The 17,652-nt window shown below is 39.9% G+C and overlaps 1 protein-coding gene across 1 annotated transcript; it reads right to left on the reverse strand.

Moving 5' to 3' along the window:
* Window positions 1-1,865: 1,865 nt before the first annotated feature.
* cmtm8b (CKLF-like MARVEL transmembrane domain containing 8b) lies at window positions 1,866-11,679 on the reverse strand. The gene is made up of 4 exons (XM_038711992.1): window positions 11,481-11,679; window positions 9,974-10,147; window positions 8,974-9,093; window positions 1,866-7,319 (listed from the first exon to the last, which is right to left on the reverse strand). The coding sequence occupies exons 1-4, from the start codon at window positions 11,610-11,612 to the stop codon at window positions 7,233-7,235; spliced, it is 513 nt and encodes a 170-aa protein (XP_038567920.1). The 5' UTR covers window positions 11,613-11,679; the 3' UTR covers window positions 1,866-7,232.
* Between the last annotated feature and the right edge of the window lie 5,973 nt (window positions 11,680-17,652).

The raw sequence follows: 17,652 nt of genomic DNA on the forward strand, positions 1-17,652 counted from the left end.
TACAGGACGTGCGGAGGACGTGCACCCACCAGCAACCCCGCCGCCAACTGCCGACTGCCGGGTGCACAAGCATGCATCGAGAGTCTACGTGTCTCAATGTTAACAAAACATCATCGTCATTTGTCAATCAATTGACAAATCATCAGGCACAGCAGAGTTCACACAAAGGCTTTAGGTGAGAGTAGCCTATATCAGCTTGAGTGTACTGCTCATCAGTATTACATGTGAAATATATTGTACAACCCTGTACTTAACTAAAATTGATAAAGTCACCTAGCTGTCTTTTTCTTCATGACTGTAGGACATCTGAAATACAGTTAGGAAAAGCCGGTCTAATTAACTCAGGATATTCTTCCTTGTTATTTTTCTTGTTATATTATAGGCTACATTGTCCAATTATCACTTTAGTTTTTAATTCCAAGGAGAACTGAAGCTATCCTGGAGTCTAAGGGTTACCCTGTAAGGTTGTGCAAAGACATTTTCAACTATGCTGCTAGTTGGGATTTACTAGTGCTTAAAACCAGGTTACTGCATTTATTCTTTTGTTCTTTTTTCCTGCATGCTGAGATGCCAAATTTCAGAGCTCACAAAAAGTGGTTGGTCTAAATAAGGCAGTGCTTTTCTACTCTGCGGGTGGGAGGGTGTTTTCTGTTGTAGGCTACATGTTAGGACAAGAAAATACACTAGCAATACAAAGCGTTGGCATACAGTACATACTATAAAATCTAAATGACAGGATTGTAAACCCACATGAATTTACATGGCATCAATATTCTTTCTCTGTCTTTATGTCTTATTCTCTTTTCCTTGTCTTTCACCCAGTTGCAACCCCACCCGGGGTAAACTGCTTACCTAGCACTTTGTTCCCAGAGATATTTCAGTATTAATGCCATTTAGTGACACTAAAGGACAGGTATAGGTCTCATGACGGAGTAATAGTTCTGACTCTGCTGTGTCAGTTAGGGTTAATCAGTGATGTTTCTGAGAGAGCAAGGTTTCCATTGACCTACATACAGTACATGATTAAATGAATTGTGGGAAAGAGAGGAAGACCACAAGTGGTTTTTATATGCTGAAAAAGCCAAAATGGGACTTTCTCTGAAACTGTGGCCTTGTTTCAAGGGAAATCACATACAAAATGAAAGTAAAGTTTAACCAAAGAAATGTGTGTGAAAACACATCCGTTGTTTAAAAAAAAAGTTTCTTTATTTTACAGGTGTGCGACCTGTGACGTATACAGCAATTGTAAGTTGCTTTGGATAAAAGCTTCAGCTAAATTCATAAATGTAAATGTTAAATGTTAGAATTGTCACTTTGAGCATGTTAGCATTTAGCTCAAGCACTGCTAGTACAGCCTCACAGAGCCGCTAACTTTGCCATAGAGTCTTGGTGCTGTAAATGTGTCCCTTACATAGTTTGGTGGCAGTGTGTGGCTTTATTTCAAAAGGGTTTATGTTCAGCAGTGACTGGCTCTTTAATCAAGTGCGTAATGCAAGGTAAGTAAACTCCTGTAATTCACTTTATCATCACAAGTTTTGGCTGTTTGGTGTCTGACATCACCCAAAGTACCATATCGTCTTTGAAACACATAATCTACGTATTAATCATTAGTAATCTGGCACCGTGAGAAAGAAAAAAGAAAGTTTCTGAAGAGATCTTTGGGTGGTAGTGGGGTGAGTGTGTTTTTTAGTACTTTGTTTGGAAAAAAAGTAGGAGGGGGCTCAAAGCTTGAGAAAGTAAATGAATCATCCCCAGCACCTTCCCCAGGTCTCTTCCTGTGGAATATTCCAAAAAGACACACACAATCTAGATTATAGCCTAAGAGTAGTTTAAATGTGTCATTTATCCCATCAGACACAAAATGGTTTTAGGAGAACTTTTATTAGCCCACAATAAACGTGCCTAACACAGTTCATTAATCTAAATATGTTTTCAAGTCAATGTTGTCAGTATGCTGCCAGCGCTGTCTGCTCTGCTGCCTTCTCATGTGCTTCACTTACACTATGCTGGCATGAATTCATTCCATATTAGCGGTCAGTGACCTGTTTCTGCTCTACACACAAAGATGATTCAGAATGTGGTAAAGGTTACATGGCATGTATTCAGGTTGCAGTGCTTGTTCTCAGTTTAAAATCATCAGTGTTTATGTCTTTTTTTGTAAAACCTACTAAGTACACTTGACATTATTATTATGATCTCATCGTTGCTGATCTATACAGATTGTCTGGCAATGCAAGTTCAACCCGCTCCGTCCTAGCTTGAGTTTCAGCTTTGCATTTTGTCAGGAGAATGTAGTATATACTGTAAATACATACATACCCCTGCTTGCAAGTGAATATGCACCATATAGCTACTGCAGGTTGTGGTAGTTACAGAAGATACACCATTATATTTCAGCAGAAATGACAATTCAGACATCAAATTAAACCAAACTGTTATGCTACAAGTTGTGCAAGACAAGAGTCCAGATGTTTCTACATGCAGAATGCAAGACTGATAAACTTAAACTGTTTTCTACTATTAATACTGTTAATATTCTACCAGACAACAGAGATTAGCTGGTGTGTCACTGAACATGTTTTAGGAACACTTATTAGCCCACAATACACGTGCCTAACACAATTAATTCATTCATCCAAAATGCTGGCACAAATTCATTCCAGATTAGAGGTCAGTGACCTGTTTCTGCTCTACAACATTATGCTGAATTTAGTAATAATAATAATATTAATAAACTTTATTTATACGGCACGCATCAAAACAGAGTTAGAAAGTGCTTTACATGGTTGAACACAAATTAAAAACATTTCAAGACAGAGGCATAAAAATAATAAATAAATCAAACAATATAAACTTGTATAATGATAAAAAGAAACAAGATTCCACAACAGTGATACAGTAAAAATTGACATATATCACAAGACAGAAATGGTAGGCTGTACAAAAAATGTCTTGAGAAGTGATTTTAAAGATGTCACTGAACCTGCAAGCCTCAGGTTCTCAGGCAAGGAGTGTCAGAGCTGAGGGGCCCTTACTGCAGAAGCCTGGTCACCTTTGGTCTTGAGCCAGCTCTTAGGAACAGATAACAAATGATCTGAGGCTGCGTTCTGGCTCATAGGGGAGCAGCAAGTCAGCAATATAGCTGGGAGCAGAACCATGAAGCGCTTTAAGAGCGATCAGTAAAACCTTAAAATCAATTCTAAACCTTACAGGTAACCAGCAAATTGAGGTTAAAACAGGAGTGATGTAATCTTGTCTTCTAGTTTTAGTTAAAAGTCGGGCAGCTGCATTTTGTACAAGCTGAAGTTGTGAGATAGTTAATTGGCTTGAATACAATGAATTAAAATAATCCAACCTAGATGAAGTAAAAGTACGGATGTCCTTATATATTGTGTACATATAAATATATAAACTGACAACATAAAAATATATAACAACAAAGATCAACAACAAATATGTGCGACGTGCCAGGTCTGTGCCCGACATGAGATGAAACAGTATTTACATGTGCAGAGACATTTGTATCATTTAACTGGTACAAACATGATTGAACAACAATTTTAACATATTTTTAAAAAAAAAGGTTATAGTCAAACATTACACCCAGGTTTCTAGCTACAAATTATGATTTCTGAACCCACGCGGACAACATGCAAACTCCACACAGAAAGGCCAGGGCACGAACCCATGACCTTCTTGCTGTGAGGTGACAGTGCTAACCACTGCACCACCACACCACCCTAAATGAGCAACCAATGATTCATAAATGATTGCCTGATGGTGGAATGTCTATGGCCGAAACTCATCTCTTACCCAATGAAATTGGCCTGTGGTGAGACGTGTTGTTAGAAACAGGCTGGATCCAGCACTTCCGAGGGTTTTCCTCCTTTGCTTGGCAAGGGACAAGGTTGCATGTGATGTGTAAGAAGTCTCTTACTGTATTGACGTTGCTTTTGCAGTTGCACACACAACAGTTTTGAGTGTAATGTGCTTTTCATTTATAGTTGGGGCCCAAGAACGAACCGTGCAAGGTCCCTATTGAAACTGAAGGGATTATTCTTCTTTTTTCTGCAAAGTAACCTCAATTTTGAAGTTGTTATAACTTCAGTATACATGCTGACATCTGGACCAAATTTGATATGTATATTAAGAGTCACACCCTGAACACATCCATATGCCAATATTGACTCAATGTCATAGCGCCACCTGCTGGCAACAGGAAATGACACGATTTACGCTGTAATGTACTCCTACCAGACTGGATATCATCTTCAAAACTGTCCCAGAAAACCCTTAACACATTGATGAAGCCATGATGTAAAACTTGTGAGTTTTCGGTTAACGGTGTTGCAGTGGCGTAGCGGTGGCATGGCGGCGAAGCTCCACGCTTCACTGTGACACAGGAAGTTGTTGTAACTTGACTGTACATGCTCAGATCTTTATGAAATTTTACACGTTTAATAAGAATCCCGCCCTGAACACATGTATATGCTGATGTACATCATGTCCCGACGTACCAAAAAGCCTCTTGGTGCAATGCCCTAAACCCAACAGGAAGTCGGCCATTATGAATTTTATGGTTTTGGATTTCATTTTTGGATGATTTACTGGCCCCCGTACTTTAACGAACTCCTCCTAGGGATTAAGTCCGGCCGACTTCAAATTGTTGCTATCTACTCTAAACCCGTTGACGATTAAAAGTTGCACAAACGGTGAGTTTTCGTGGAACAGCGTCTTTGTGGTGTGGCGTCCAAAATTGATGATTCGCCATGAAAGAGGACGTTGTTGTAATTAGTGTACATGTTGACATATGCACCAGACTTTACGTGCTTGATTACAGTCCTGCCCCAAACACATCTACATGCTAATATTCAGTTATAGTTGTAGCGCCAAGTGCTATGCAGCACCACAAAGGGGATGCAATGATGGTTAACACCTTTGTGCAGCATACGAAGCACATAGCAAATTCACCGGGCACCCCGCTGCGGCTCGGGGGATCTGTGGAGAATAAATGAGCAGAGTTATAAATGAAAGGGGCTTGCGGTTATGGAGTTGTGAAATGAGTGTATGTCTATGGGAGTGTTATTTGATTTCCAATTAATAGCGCCACCTAGAGGCCGATTGACGCAAAATTTCACAAAGTTTGGTGTAGATCAGCCATTGCAAACGTTAGATGTGACAGGACATCATGTTTTTAGCGTTTGCGCTAAAATTAGTTGGCCTGTAATACGGCCGTTTTTTGGCGGATCAAAATTCCCTCTACAAACTTTCTTGGGCTTGGTCTAGAGATGGTCTTTGCCAAGTTTCGTGGCGATCGAACTTGCGGCTTCGGAGGGGTTAATTAAAATAAGTTTTCCAGTTTTCCCGATCGAAATGAAAACGTCATGGCACAGAGGTGTATCCTATACCATCGGAATCGGTAGCATTCCCAAAACACGTAATAGTAAGGTTTATAAATGTGCGATGTAGTGGCGCGTAGTTATAAAGAAAAATGTCCTTTGGTTCAAAATCCCATTGAAATTAATGGGATCGATTATAGCGCCACCTTTTGGCCAAATTGCACTAAATTTTTGAGGTTTCATCAGGGCCCCATGGGGAACAATTGCCCCAAATTTGGTATGAATCAGACTTGTGGTTATGGAGATATAAAATGCATGTAAATCAATGGGACTTTATTTTTACGTCTTTAATCTGCAATAACAGCGCCACCTATGGGCATATTTGGGTGAACTTTGGTGCCTGTAGTAAGGGGACCATGCTGAACAATTTGGCTCTGGATTCATGTCAATGTGACTTGTGGTGACAGAGGAACAATTTTTTTGAATGAAATTGCGCCACCTAGGGGCGAGTTGCACCAAATGTTGCACAGGCCCTCAGGGGGGCGTCCCACATTAATGCTCCAAATTTGGTGTCGGTCTGCCATTCCAAAACGAAGACATGATGTCATTTCCTGTTTTTAGCATTTAATAATTGCTATAATTGCGACATTTTTAGTCGGATCAAAATTTCCTTTACAAACTTTCATCAGCTTGGTCCAGAGATTATCAGTGCCAAGTTTGGTGCCGATCAGACTTGCGGCTTCGGAGAAGTTAATAAAAATAGGTGTTTCAGTTTTCGCAATGTATCGAGAGAAAAAAAAGTTAGGCGGAAATGGGCGTGGCCTATACCACGAGATTCAGCTCGATCCCCCGAACGCGTGGATATAATGCTGCGTTCCATTTACCTCGGTCGGAGGTGGGAATGACGTCACACCCGAGTTGACGGCTCGCTAGCTCCCCCCGCTGACGGTTGCAGAGCGTCACAACTCCGAAAATGTTTGAGCACATTTTAGATTCGCCATCATTTTATTAAATTGCCAATATTCGACATCTACACAGTTGATTTCTGGCCTCAAACCTTCCCAGAAGTGGATTTAGTGATGAAATAACGTCCGAAAACAGTACAAAACGTTCTGTTGTTGGCCTCTCTCATCTGCTTTCAGTCCATTGTTTGGGATATCTCTGCCGTCAAGTTCAAGTTACCAACCGATGCATCCTCGGTATGGGCGTGTCAAGAACACTTCCGGGATTTTTAACCGTTCTTTCCAAAATGCAGACTTGTGTATTGGGACAGTACTTGGGCCACAAAAGCTTAAGGTTCACAAGAACACAAGTACAGACAAGAACACAGATTGAGAAAGGCCCACTGCATGGCTCATTACTGTAATGGATGAACAGCTGTGCACGCAGATCATCCTCAGAAGCTCAATGAGAGTATCTGCTAGGGAGGTGAAGTATGGCAGGTCACAGTGAGTGAAGCAGAATACCAATCACCTTTTATCGTTCATTTAAATTAAACATCTTTGCTGGTTGCAGCCAAGTGCTCTGCTATGACCGATGACTTAGCTAAATGAACAAGATTTTCACTACGAATTGCTGTAGATTATTGTGCTTAGGCTCATCTGACATTTACAGCAACATTATGCAGTAATTTTATCTTAAAACTTAATTTTGATGACTTCTAATAGCAGACCTTGAGGGGATGTTCGCTGAATTTTACAAAAATACATGTATTTCATTAGAATTGCATAGCCCGCCTTCAAATCCTGTCTTTATCACTCCAACTAAAAATACCATCTTTTCATGACCATATTTACAGTTTATACAAGCATTTTATTTGACTGAAGCCTATCGTCTGAAGTGAGATCTCCATCAGACATGCTCCTCAGAGAACAATCTGAACAAGCAACATGATTATTGTCCTTCTTCTGTGGTCTTCCACGCACGGTAGCTCAGGCAGCCGCTTCCTGCGTAGCATAGTGTGGTCAGAAATGCAAAGAACTGAGAAGCGTGAAAGATGACGAAAAAAAGAATATGGGAGAACAGAGAGGGACAGGGAAACAATGGGAAGGAGTTCAATTTTAATATAAGTGTAGTTTAATCATTATCCACTCCAAGTCAAAGCACTCAACCCTGAAACTAGAAGTCCATTGCTATTATCCAAGTGGTACACAGCTACCTCTTGTTATCATGACAGACACTTAAAGTGTCATGTAATGATGTTTTACTTTAAATCTGAGTGGCTAATGTTCTTGTAGCATCACATTTGGAAGTTATTGAGACTGTGACATTTGGTATCAGTTGTTGTAATTCTCCATTAGTTATTGATTGACTATTTGATTTGTTTAGTTTTTACTTTGTTTCTTTAATAATTGCAGTGCAGTGTCGGCTATGAGGAGACCAATTGGCATTGAATACTTTGTCAATATTGTTATAAAATTCCATCGCAACAGGATATCATCTCAGGTTTTAATCCCACAGCAGTCCCTGGTCTCGAGGTACGTCACATAAAAGTGATTCCTGTGAGGTAGACAAATTTACAATTTGGGGAAATAAAAGCACTGGTGTCAGACAGGTTCTTTATCAGCAGATAAATTGTAAAATTTATCACCAACAAAAGAAGTTGGTAACATTTTTTGATTGCTTTGTAGTGGTGGTGATAGTACAGTGGATAAGACACATGCCTTTGGTGTGAGACCCGGGTTCAATTTCCCACAGTGACACACCAATGTGTCTCTAAGTAAGACACTTCTCTGACATATGACAATTCTAAGTTGTTTTGAATAAAAGCGTCCGCTAAATGAATAAATGTTTTAATTTTCTTTATTCATTTAACTGTGCTATCTGTTATATATAAAAGTTTTGTACTCATGATTGTTTAAAGGCTGTTTCGAAACTCTCTCCACACTGCCAGGAATATATATTTCTGGTGGAGAAATACTAACCATAATAAAGAAAATACGTTTGTATCTGTAAAAACACTAACAGGGCCATTTCACCAATTCTACACACAAAGTTCAATCTACTTATCTTGAGGAGTATTGTTCTGTCTGTTACATTTACAGTTCCATAATGTTTTCTGTGTCTCTGAAAGCTTTCTTAAAGTTTGAAAGATAAGCCTGGTGACGTCATGATCAGTGAAATCTATTTAAGATGCCCATCCTGTTGCATTTTGGAAATGTAGTGTTTTTGAAGATATACCCTCACTAGAGATTAAAGTTAACATATCTTAGCCTCACTTTTTTAAAACCTTTTTTTAATGCAAGGTCTTGATGAAAGTGCAATACTAACTCACTGAAGTGCCCCTTCAAGTTTAAGTTTATTGAGTCTAAAAATATAACCCCTGTGTATTTGTTTGTGAGCTACCCTTCAGGTCATTATTCCTAAAAACAATAGTTCTAAAGACAAAATCTGATTTTGCACAGTGGAATTACTTTTTGCACAAATTCTAGATTACACTGCACATGTAGTTTATATATATATTTGAAAATTCATGGAAGAAGCCTTACTTCAGTTGTTTTTGTTGTATTGTTGTGTGTAATGTTGACACATAAGCTTCAGTGATGTTTCTGATATACAGAGATAATAACAAAAACTTTCTTTCTTGATGAACTTTTCCCTCAACAGGTCATATCATAGACAGGAGTTCTCTTACTGCAGATGCTGCCCAGCAGTTGTAGTTGTGTCGCCCCCTAATGGCCTGGTTGACTGTGTGAGCATCCACCACTGCCGTCACCAGGTACAGAGCCGTAGCACCACAGTTCAAACACAGCGACTAGAAGAAAGAAAGACACAAACAGTGAATTGCAGAAAAAAAAAAACCAAAGCAGTCTAACCACTCTGTTCAACTCAAAGCAGAAAACACATTTTAACAAAAGGAGTGAACCAGACAGGTTGTTTTACAGTTTTTCACAACTGCTAAAACACTAAACCCCATTCTCTGAACAAAATGCTCAATGGCCTAAACCCATTTGTCAAATTAGTCACTCTTAACAGGTTCAGGTAGAGTGAGGACACTGTTTGCAAATCTCATCCACTATTTTTGCAAAACTCTGAACACATTCTAACGCACTAAAACACATTTTGCACACTTGTTTCTAATGCTGTGATCAAACCAAAATGTGGTCAAATCCCTGGCCAGCATAGTGGCAATGTCACACATTGACCAAGTTATAAGTAAGGGACAGATTCTCTACCCTCATTCAACCTTGGGGCCATATAACACTGAACGTCTTCTTACTTTTCTGGGTGGTCGTTGGAATTTTGTTGCACAACATTTTTGAGTGTAATGTACTTTTAATTTATAGTTTTCTTTGTTCTGTGTTTGTCTTTGTTCTTGTGAATGTAGTTTAGTTTGGGTTTTGTGTTTAAAGTTTTGAGAATATGGGTGAAGGGTTCAAGAAATGTGTCTTAGCAATAGTGAAAAACTGTACTATATCTGAGGGGTCCTAAAATCGGAAGGCAACTCGTGAGGTCCGACAACTTTGTGGGGACCAAAATGCTACACGTTCAATTGTTAAGACTTGGTTTTAGGGTTAGGCTTAGAATTGGGTTAGGGTGTGGCACTTAGTTGTGATGGTGAGGGTAAAGGGCTAGGGAATGCATTATGTGCTGTGTGTGTTGGGGGGGTGAGTGTGTGTGTGTGTGTGTGTTACCAGTGTAGTCCAAGGGACCTGTGGTATTCTGCTGTGGGCTCCAGTGAGATAAATAATAAACAGGCAAATGGTCAGCACCCAGCACAAGATGGAAACAAACATCACCCAGCAGAGAGCAGGCACATGAAAATACTCTGTACCCCCAACCAGAATCCACACTAACATACCACACACCTGGAGGACAGGAAAGAAGAGGAGAGGAGAGGAGAGGAGCACATTATTTATATCTACATTGAGTGAAGAAAATACTTGGTTGGTTTTCTCTATGAAATACTGCAGAATAAATAGAGGTCAAGGCTTCAAATCCTCATTGATTACACTAGATTAATCTTTTTAAGTCATGAAAAGGAGATCTATTTTAAAGTGCAACATTGTGAAATATAACATAAACAAACAAACAAACAATAAAACACATAATTAAAGGTAGTGCTACTACTTTCCAAGTTCTAAACACCCGACATGCCCAGTCTCCACTAAATCGCCGCTGTGAGTATCTAAATCTCTTTCCTCCCAAACCACCCTTCCTGTTTTACAACAAAAGAATTCTGCTGGATGTTTTTTTTTTCACAGTAAGATTGCGTTTTCTGGTGTGAAACATGGCAGGGCTAGTTTCTTTTTTAAATGAAATAACTTATTACTTAAGGTTATCTTTTTAACATCAAAATCTAACAACTTACTGAATTTATTTGTTTGAATTAACCAGAATTTGCGATTAAATGTATTTTCATGGTTTTATTAGCATCTGTGTATCTATGATTTTAAGTTATGCTGATACAGTACATAGTTTGGTTCCAAAATTGTTATATAATTGTCAAAATAACCAGCTTTAGAGTTTGTGTGCAATTAGATTATACTTTTGTATATCTTGTTCAGATCAGATTATCCACCCCTGGCCTGCCAGCTTCTGCATGGCAGCCAGCCAGACTGTATTTCCTGACTTTTTCCCTCAGTTGATTTTGGAAAGGAAGAGACACAATGCGGGAAAGGAAGGAGGAAGAGCTGATTAGCTTGGAGTGTTTTGGGTTAACATCCTATTTTCAAAGAAAAATAGTTCTTCTGTTTTTTTATATATTTTATATATTAAATTCAGTCTAAGAAATACCACAAAATATCACTAATGAATTTCAGATCCATGTTCTAGAAAAATATAGTAATTAATGAGTTTATTTTTTCTGACACAAAACCTTCATATGTGCACTACTGTAGACGAGAAATAACCCAAACACAGATCAAGCTGCCTCAAGTGTGTGTGTGTGTGTGTGTGTGTGTGTTTCTGCATCACTATGTGAGAACATGTTCACATAACTAGCTGTTAACATACTTTTGTAGTATGTCGTAAACATCAAAATGATTGCCACTTCCTGGCAATGATTATTAAATGTATGTATGTATCTGTTGCTCCAATAGTAATGTCCTGTTATCCGCTCTGTTGTGATAATCTGCTGAGCATGTTTAAATGATACAGTCTTCAAACGCTGACCATCTTAAAATCCAAATTCACACTTACTATCTCAGCCAGGAGGAGTATTCCTTTGGCATTTGTTGTGAAGTGCTGATCGAAGGCCAAGGTGGAGGTAGAGATGTTGCATTCTGGTACTGAGGGAGTCCTGCGGGCCGACACCACGACGGCTCTTTCCATGATGCACTCAGCAGGCAGCCTATGTGTGTTCTCAGTCGGGTTGTGGCTGTTGCAGAGGAAGTTGTCTTCCTGTCGCAGAATCCAACAAGGACACCCTTCTAGAATCACACTTTTTTTCCCCTGTTGAGTCTTTAAAAAGTTTACAAATTTACACTGTAGAAGTAGAATAAAATAAAAAAAAGACAATTGGTTAATTAGATAGAAAGAAAGAGTTATTTTCATTTTTTTATTGTGTGGTGAAGTAATACAAACTATGTGGGACATAGCTACATTACACATTTGAACTGGCACAGAAGTGACAATAGATAGGAAGAAAATGGAGAAGACAGTGCCTTCAGAGGTATTCACAGCTTAAGGAAAGAAGGGGAGCATTGTATGAAATCCACTTCAGGACACACTGATAATGACAGTTCTGCTACTGATGATAATTAATGCTGATAGGCAGGAGGAAGAGGTGGTCTCTCTGTGAGGGGCTAAAGATGCGCATTAAAGGTGCATTAAAGGATGGTGTGATATTTAATAGATAAAGGGCTGTTAAAGCAGAAAGGCAACATTTGAAAGAAAAAAAATAGAAGACAAACAAGCGAATGCTTATGGTTTAAAGGGTAATGTGCATAATTTTACTAATAATCAATCTAATGCATTAAAAAGGTAGCTGTTCATCTCAACAGTTATGGGGTGCCTGTGTCACAACTACCCTCCAATTTTAACTGCACTTTAGTTACCCCGCACCATATCTTTACTCCACCATACAACACTTCACAATCCATAACATGCATCCATACAATACATTTACGGAGGCAGGCGTGGGGTTGAAGGAATAGGGGGGGTCTCATTGGCCTCGTGTCCTGCCCCTGGAGCCCTGGGGCATCGGGGGTGCCGTGGGGTTGGTGTCCGCCTTGCCTGGCCCGCTCTGGACCCGGGGGCCCGTGGTCTCCTCTCCGAGCCGGGGCCCTCTTCGGCAGGGGTGGTTCTCCCGCTGCTTCCCCCTGCCGCCTCTCTCACAGTGGGGGCAATCGGGAATCCCTGGGGCGCATGGCCAGTGTTGTCGGGGTGGGTTTTGGCCCTCTTCCTTGGGGGTGGTTGCCTCGGGTTCACGGAGCTCAGGGGCTGCTGGCTCTGCCTGCACTCTGGCGGGGGGGATGCCTTCGGCTGGGATGGGGCCCAAATTGGGGGCCTGGTTTTCCAGCGTTATTGCTGGCAGCAGGGAGCTCTCCGGCACGGCTCTCTGCTGTTCTCCCTCGGGGCGGTGCGCAGCTCTCCCCGGGACATGTGGTCTGGGGTCCTTTGCGCTTTGGGGGTCGCGGGGTTCCCTGGCTACTGGGGGTGGGGGTGTCTGGGTGCGGCCCGGGGAGAGGTCAATCTGCGGTTCGGAGGGCTGTGATTGTGGGGCATCACTTGCTTCAGCTCTCACGGCGGTGCTGTGTTGTTTATTTATGTTGCCTGATTTTTTCTCATTTTCATTTCTCTCTCAATTGTCTTCCTATGTCAGCTGTTTATTGCTGCTGTTCAGCTGGATGTCTCTTTGTTTGTGTTTTTTTGTTTGTTTGTTTGTTGTTTGTTTTTCTCCCCACCAAGCCCCCCATCACCGCTCTCTTGCAGGTGTTGCCCTCTCTCTGTGCTGTGTGTTTATGTGGTGTTTCTATTCCCCATCCCCATGTCTGTCCCCTGTCTGGCCTGGCGACAAATAAATTTGAATTAATAACAATACAGACAAAGGAATATATTAATACTCTCTTGTTATAGTAAAATCTGTCTGGCACAATACGGTATCCAGCTCCTCATACTCATACCAGGCTGCCGGGCAGGACAGGTAAAAAAAAAAAAATATTACATCAAAAAAGGCAGAGTGCTCTGATAAATCAGAAGGTGGATGGTGACTTATCCTTAAGACACCAGCAGAGGACATCACAACTTCATTGCCATTAACAATAACATGACTTTGACTCATTAAAAGATCCCCTTTGTGTTTTTAACATGTGAAATCATAATATTATGTGTCCTTCTTAAAATTATATCTAGTCCTTTGCCCTCATTAAAAAAACTGAATATTTAAATATGCAAATAGTGTTTGATTCAGAAGTTTAACTATACAAGATGTCTCCTACCCCAAGTAACAAAACACATCTTTGAGTGAAAGGGGGACTTTAAGGAGGAAATCTTGCTGAGACCTTGTTGCTGTGTTAAGTCATTTCTGAGCACTAAGAGAGAAGGAAGATTTTTTTGTCTAATTGAAACCCTGTATTTTATCAAAAGCGTGCCTTTGCTGCTGTGCAGCTATGGAGGCAGTGAGTGACTTTGGCCACTGGGGGGCAGTAGTTACACATGGACAAAAAGGAAACCGAGAGAACAGCAGGGTAAAGGGACAAAAGACATAAGGTTGAGGCCAACAAGACAGAGGGTTGGGATAGTTAACTGTGGGCGTGTAAATTGTTGTTCTCACACATTTATTGTCATTTTTTATTGTTGTTAATGAGGAGAATGCAGCACTACAGTCAACTAACATGGCTGATTCAACAGATTATCTCAGGTGTGACTGCATTAAGCATAAACGTGGGTGACTGAATGTTTCATTCTGCTGTGACCATAAAAGTATAGAGAGAATAAAAGTGTAGTCATGTATACATTGATAATCAAATATTTTATCAGTGGGATTATACTGTATGTTTCCCGGCTGCGGCAGCAGTTCTCTCTAGGGAATTCTAGCTGTAACTCTGATTGGACAGAAGTGATTTGAACAACCAGGTGGCTATAAATGCAGTCTTATCACACAAAAATGAGACAAAACAAGCTTTTTGAATAAGATTCAAACAACTCTCCCTCTCCTTCAACACATGCAAGCCAATAGAGTAATAATCTCTCCACTGAGATGCTTTCTGGTGTTCTGTTGTAGTTAGTAGCCTGGACCATGCATTATCTGACTGGATATTTAACATGCTTTATCTTATGTTACTTGATAGACTAATTCTGTCCTGCTGAGCAGATGCTGCACTATAAAGCAATTTATCCACTGCAGCAATACTCTGCATTACTTTCTCTCTCCATTTACTGAACCAACAGGCCAGCTCTCCTTGACTTCCTTGTGCTGGTCACTGGCTTCATGTAGCGAATTCAATAAAAAAAACAAAAGGGCCAACCGAAAGGCCATTTCTGTAAATGGGACTGGCAGCCTGCACCCAGAGACATTAGTCTTTCTTTGAGACCAATAGATTCTCTATATGAGCCATCTAACAGCTAATTGTCAAATGGGGTCATTTCACTTTCATTCTAATTCAATGTCATTTAATAATGTCAGAGCACATTCTTAATTATTTCTTTACAGATTGAACATGACTACCTTCAGAAAGTTTTAGGTTTTACCCATTTAGGAATTCCCTTTGCCAGACTCTGCACAGTGTTTGTTTCATTTTTGTATGTTTGTTTGTTTGGAATCTACAGAGAGAGAGAGAAGAAGGTTTTGGCTTTATAGAAGATCCTCCTTTATTCAATACATTATCGAGTACAGATGATCAGCATTTTTTATGATTGATGTTATTTTCATTAAGAGTGAATAGTATGTAGTATATTAATGTAGTGTTTTGGTCTGACATGAATACCTGGATGTATTTGTGTTTCTCCTCTGCAGAATCAATGGGGGAGAATCATCACATTTGTTATGGGTGTCCAGTGAAGTGCACTTCCTGTCCTACACTTCCTTATCGTAAATAAGAAACATTAAGCAAGCTTTTTCCACAAAGATGTGCACTTCAAAATGTGCTACCAACACAGTATCTGTACTGAACTTATGAATAATGGAAGCCACCTGTTGATGTGATCACATTAGAGTGGCTCTCTCCTCAGCCATGCACACAGTAAAACCTTGATTGATGATATGGTCGATTGGACTCTAAAGTTATTTGAGAGCTTTCTTACTCATTGAATACATCTCCATCTTCCTCTGCTACCCCTTTCTCCTCCTCCACCGTAAAGCTTGATAACTCTTCTTTTTACATACATAATCATCTGGTGCCATTATTTGTCCACACAGCAGCCTTCATAACAATATGGTGAGGTTTCAGTTTACCATTAATCATATGGTCTAAACTAAAACGAACTGGCATGAAGGACTGACTGCATTAATGGGATTTTTTGGCGGACTGGAGTTACATTTTTGTGTTTGTAGGGATGTAGAGATGGATGTAATTTTGCAAAATGGCCCAAAGCGATATTTTTATTAGTTGTTGAAGAACATGTGTAGTAGAGTGAAAAATGAGCCAGTGAACTGGAAGAAAACCTTTAATGCCAAAAAATCCTCTCATCACTGCTGAACATACATGCTTTAATGGGATGGATAATATCAGTGGATATCTGGTGGATGTAGTCAGCATATCCTAATCATGATTAGGAGGAAATACAGCAGGCATTTCCACTCATCAATAACCTAGTGCCTCCTGTAATAGCTGCTTTCTTAGATTCTTTAAAGTAATTATCATGCTTTGTTGTCTAAGCAGCTCCATTAAAATTGGGCTTCTCCTTTAATTCCCTGAAATACCACAAAGGCCTCTTTCCCTGATTTTATAGTGTTTTTCTCTACAGGTTTGCACACACACATGCTGATCCTGTTGGCCTATTATGAGACATTTTATAACTTAACTAAAGATAACAATAATCATAATGAAAATGGACATAATGAAATGCCTATTCGTGGTATTGTTAACCACATCATTTGTGTCATTAGTTTACTTTATCCAAGTAGGTAGCTAGGAATATGATGCACAGATCAATTAAATGCACCAACCATAACCAAACTACAGAATCAGAATCATACTTGCCATAATTTAGTTTGGGAGAAGAACAATAATGTGGAATGTGTCAGACATACAGTTATTCCATCAGCAGTTAAATAATCATCATCTCTGAGAGATTTAACTGAAAATAAGAAAATGTAATAAACTGTATTAGTTTTCCACAGATTCCAGAGGGATTTATGCAACATGCTGCCCAGCCCTGCTCCACCATCGCACCTCTACCCCCCACTTTATTTGGAAAATGTGCAATTGTATCTTTTGTTGCTGGAGTTACTTTCTCTCTATCACTTCTTTTGTTAAGAGCCATAGACTGAGGTATCACATCTCTGCTGGAAATGCTTTTATTTAGTTTTTTCCCTTAAAGTATCTTTTCTATTCTTACCATTGTCTTCATTGTTACACTGTATTTACTCCTCTGTCTTTCCCTCTAATTCTCCCTCCCCTGCTCTGTCTTCTTCTTTATTGTGTGTGTTTAGAATCTGCTGCTGTGACAGAAAGCCTCGCCACTGTCACACACACACACACACACACACACACACACACACACACTCTGCACCATTTACCGAAACTCTACATGCTAACATGTAAATAACCTGAACTCCGCCTGAACCTTCTCATCCCCTCTCTCTATACATACACACACACACACACACACACATACACACACACAAATAAATGTGCAAGCCCAGATGCTGCACTGTAATTGCCCACTGTGGCTTCCTGCTGTGGCAAAGATATTTTTAATGCACACACTTAAAGACACACACACACACACTAATCCTTGCCTCTGCAACATCTGCCCCCCCCCCCAACACATGTGGTGGTTAACTGCAACCACACACACATATACACACATCATGCATGCACCCAGTGTCACCATACAGGCAGCCCCTCCCTGTTTAACCACTAACTCTGACATCAGTTCTAAATAAAATGATGTGGTTGTTCACCAAAAGGCACAACCTCACCCTCTACTGCTGTTTTTTCATCTTCAGCAGTGTTTCCCTTGGATAGTTTTCTTGGCTGTGTGGAAAGACCTTTGGAACAGTGTTTGGATCATGTGACCCTAAACATTTCTACCTAAATGCGTAGTGAGAGTGAATTAATATTATTTTAAAAAGGTACATTTGTATATTTCTTGAAATATGTAGGCTTTGGGACACCAAATATTCTCAATTAATCAGTGTTTTTAGTCTTTTGTTAGAATTAACATATTTCAATTTCTTTCTGCATTGCTCTCTTACCTGCCTTTT

The sequence above is a fragment of the Micropterus salmoides genome, unplaced genomic scaffold (assembly GCF_014851395.1).
Source record: "Micropterus salmoides isolate LMB-PRFRI ecotype aquatic unplaced genomic scaffold, ASM1485139v1 Ms_hic_scaffold_11, whole genome shotgun sequence".
In the NCBI taxonomy this organism is placed as follows: Eukaryota; Metazoa; Chordata; class Actinopteri; order Centrarchiformes; family Centrarchidae; genus Micropterus; species Micropterus salmoides.

What these genes read in the sequence shown, in the direction of transcription:
- cmtm8b (XM_038711992.1), bottom strand. Translation starts at nt 11,612, where the DNA reads ATGGAAAGAGCCGTCGTGGTGTCGGCCCGCAGGACTCCCTCAGTACCA. An exon ending in AGGTCCCTTGGACTACACTG is followed by an intron (nt 9,094 to 9,973) that starts GTAACACACACA and finishes TCTTTCTTCTAG; the next exon opens with TCGCTGTGTTTGAACTGTGG. An exon ending in ACTGCTGGGCAGCATCTGCA is followed by an intron (nt 7,320 to 8,973) that starts GTAAGAGAACTC and finishes CACGCTTCTCAG; the next exon opens with TTCTTTGCATTTCTGACCAC.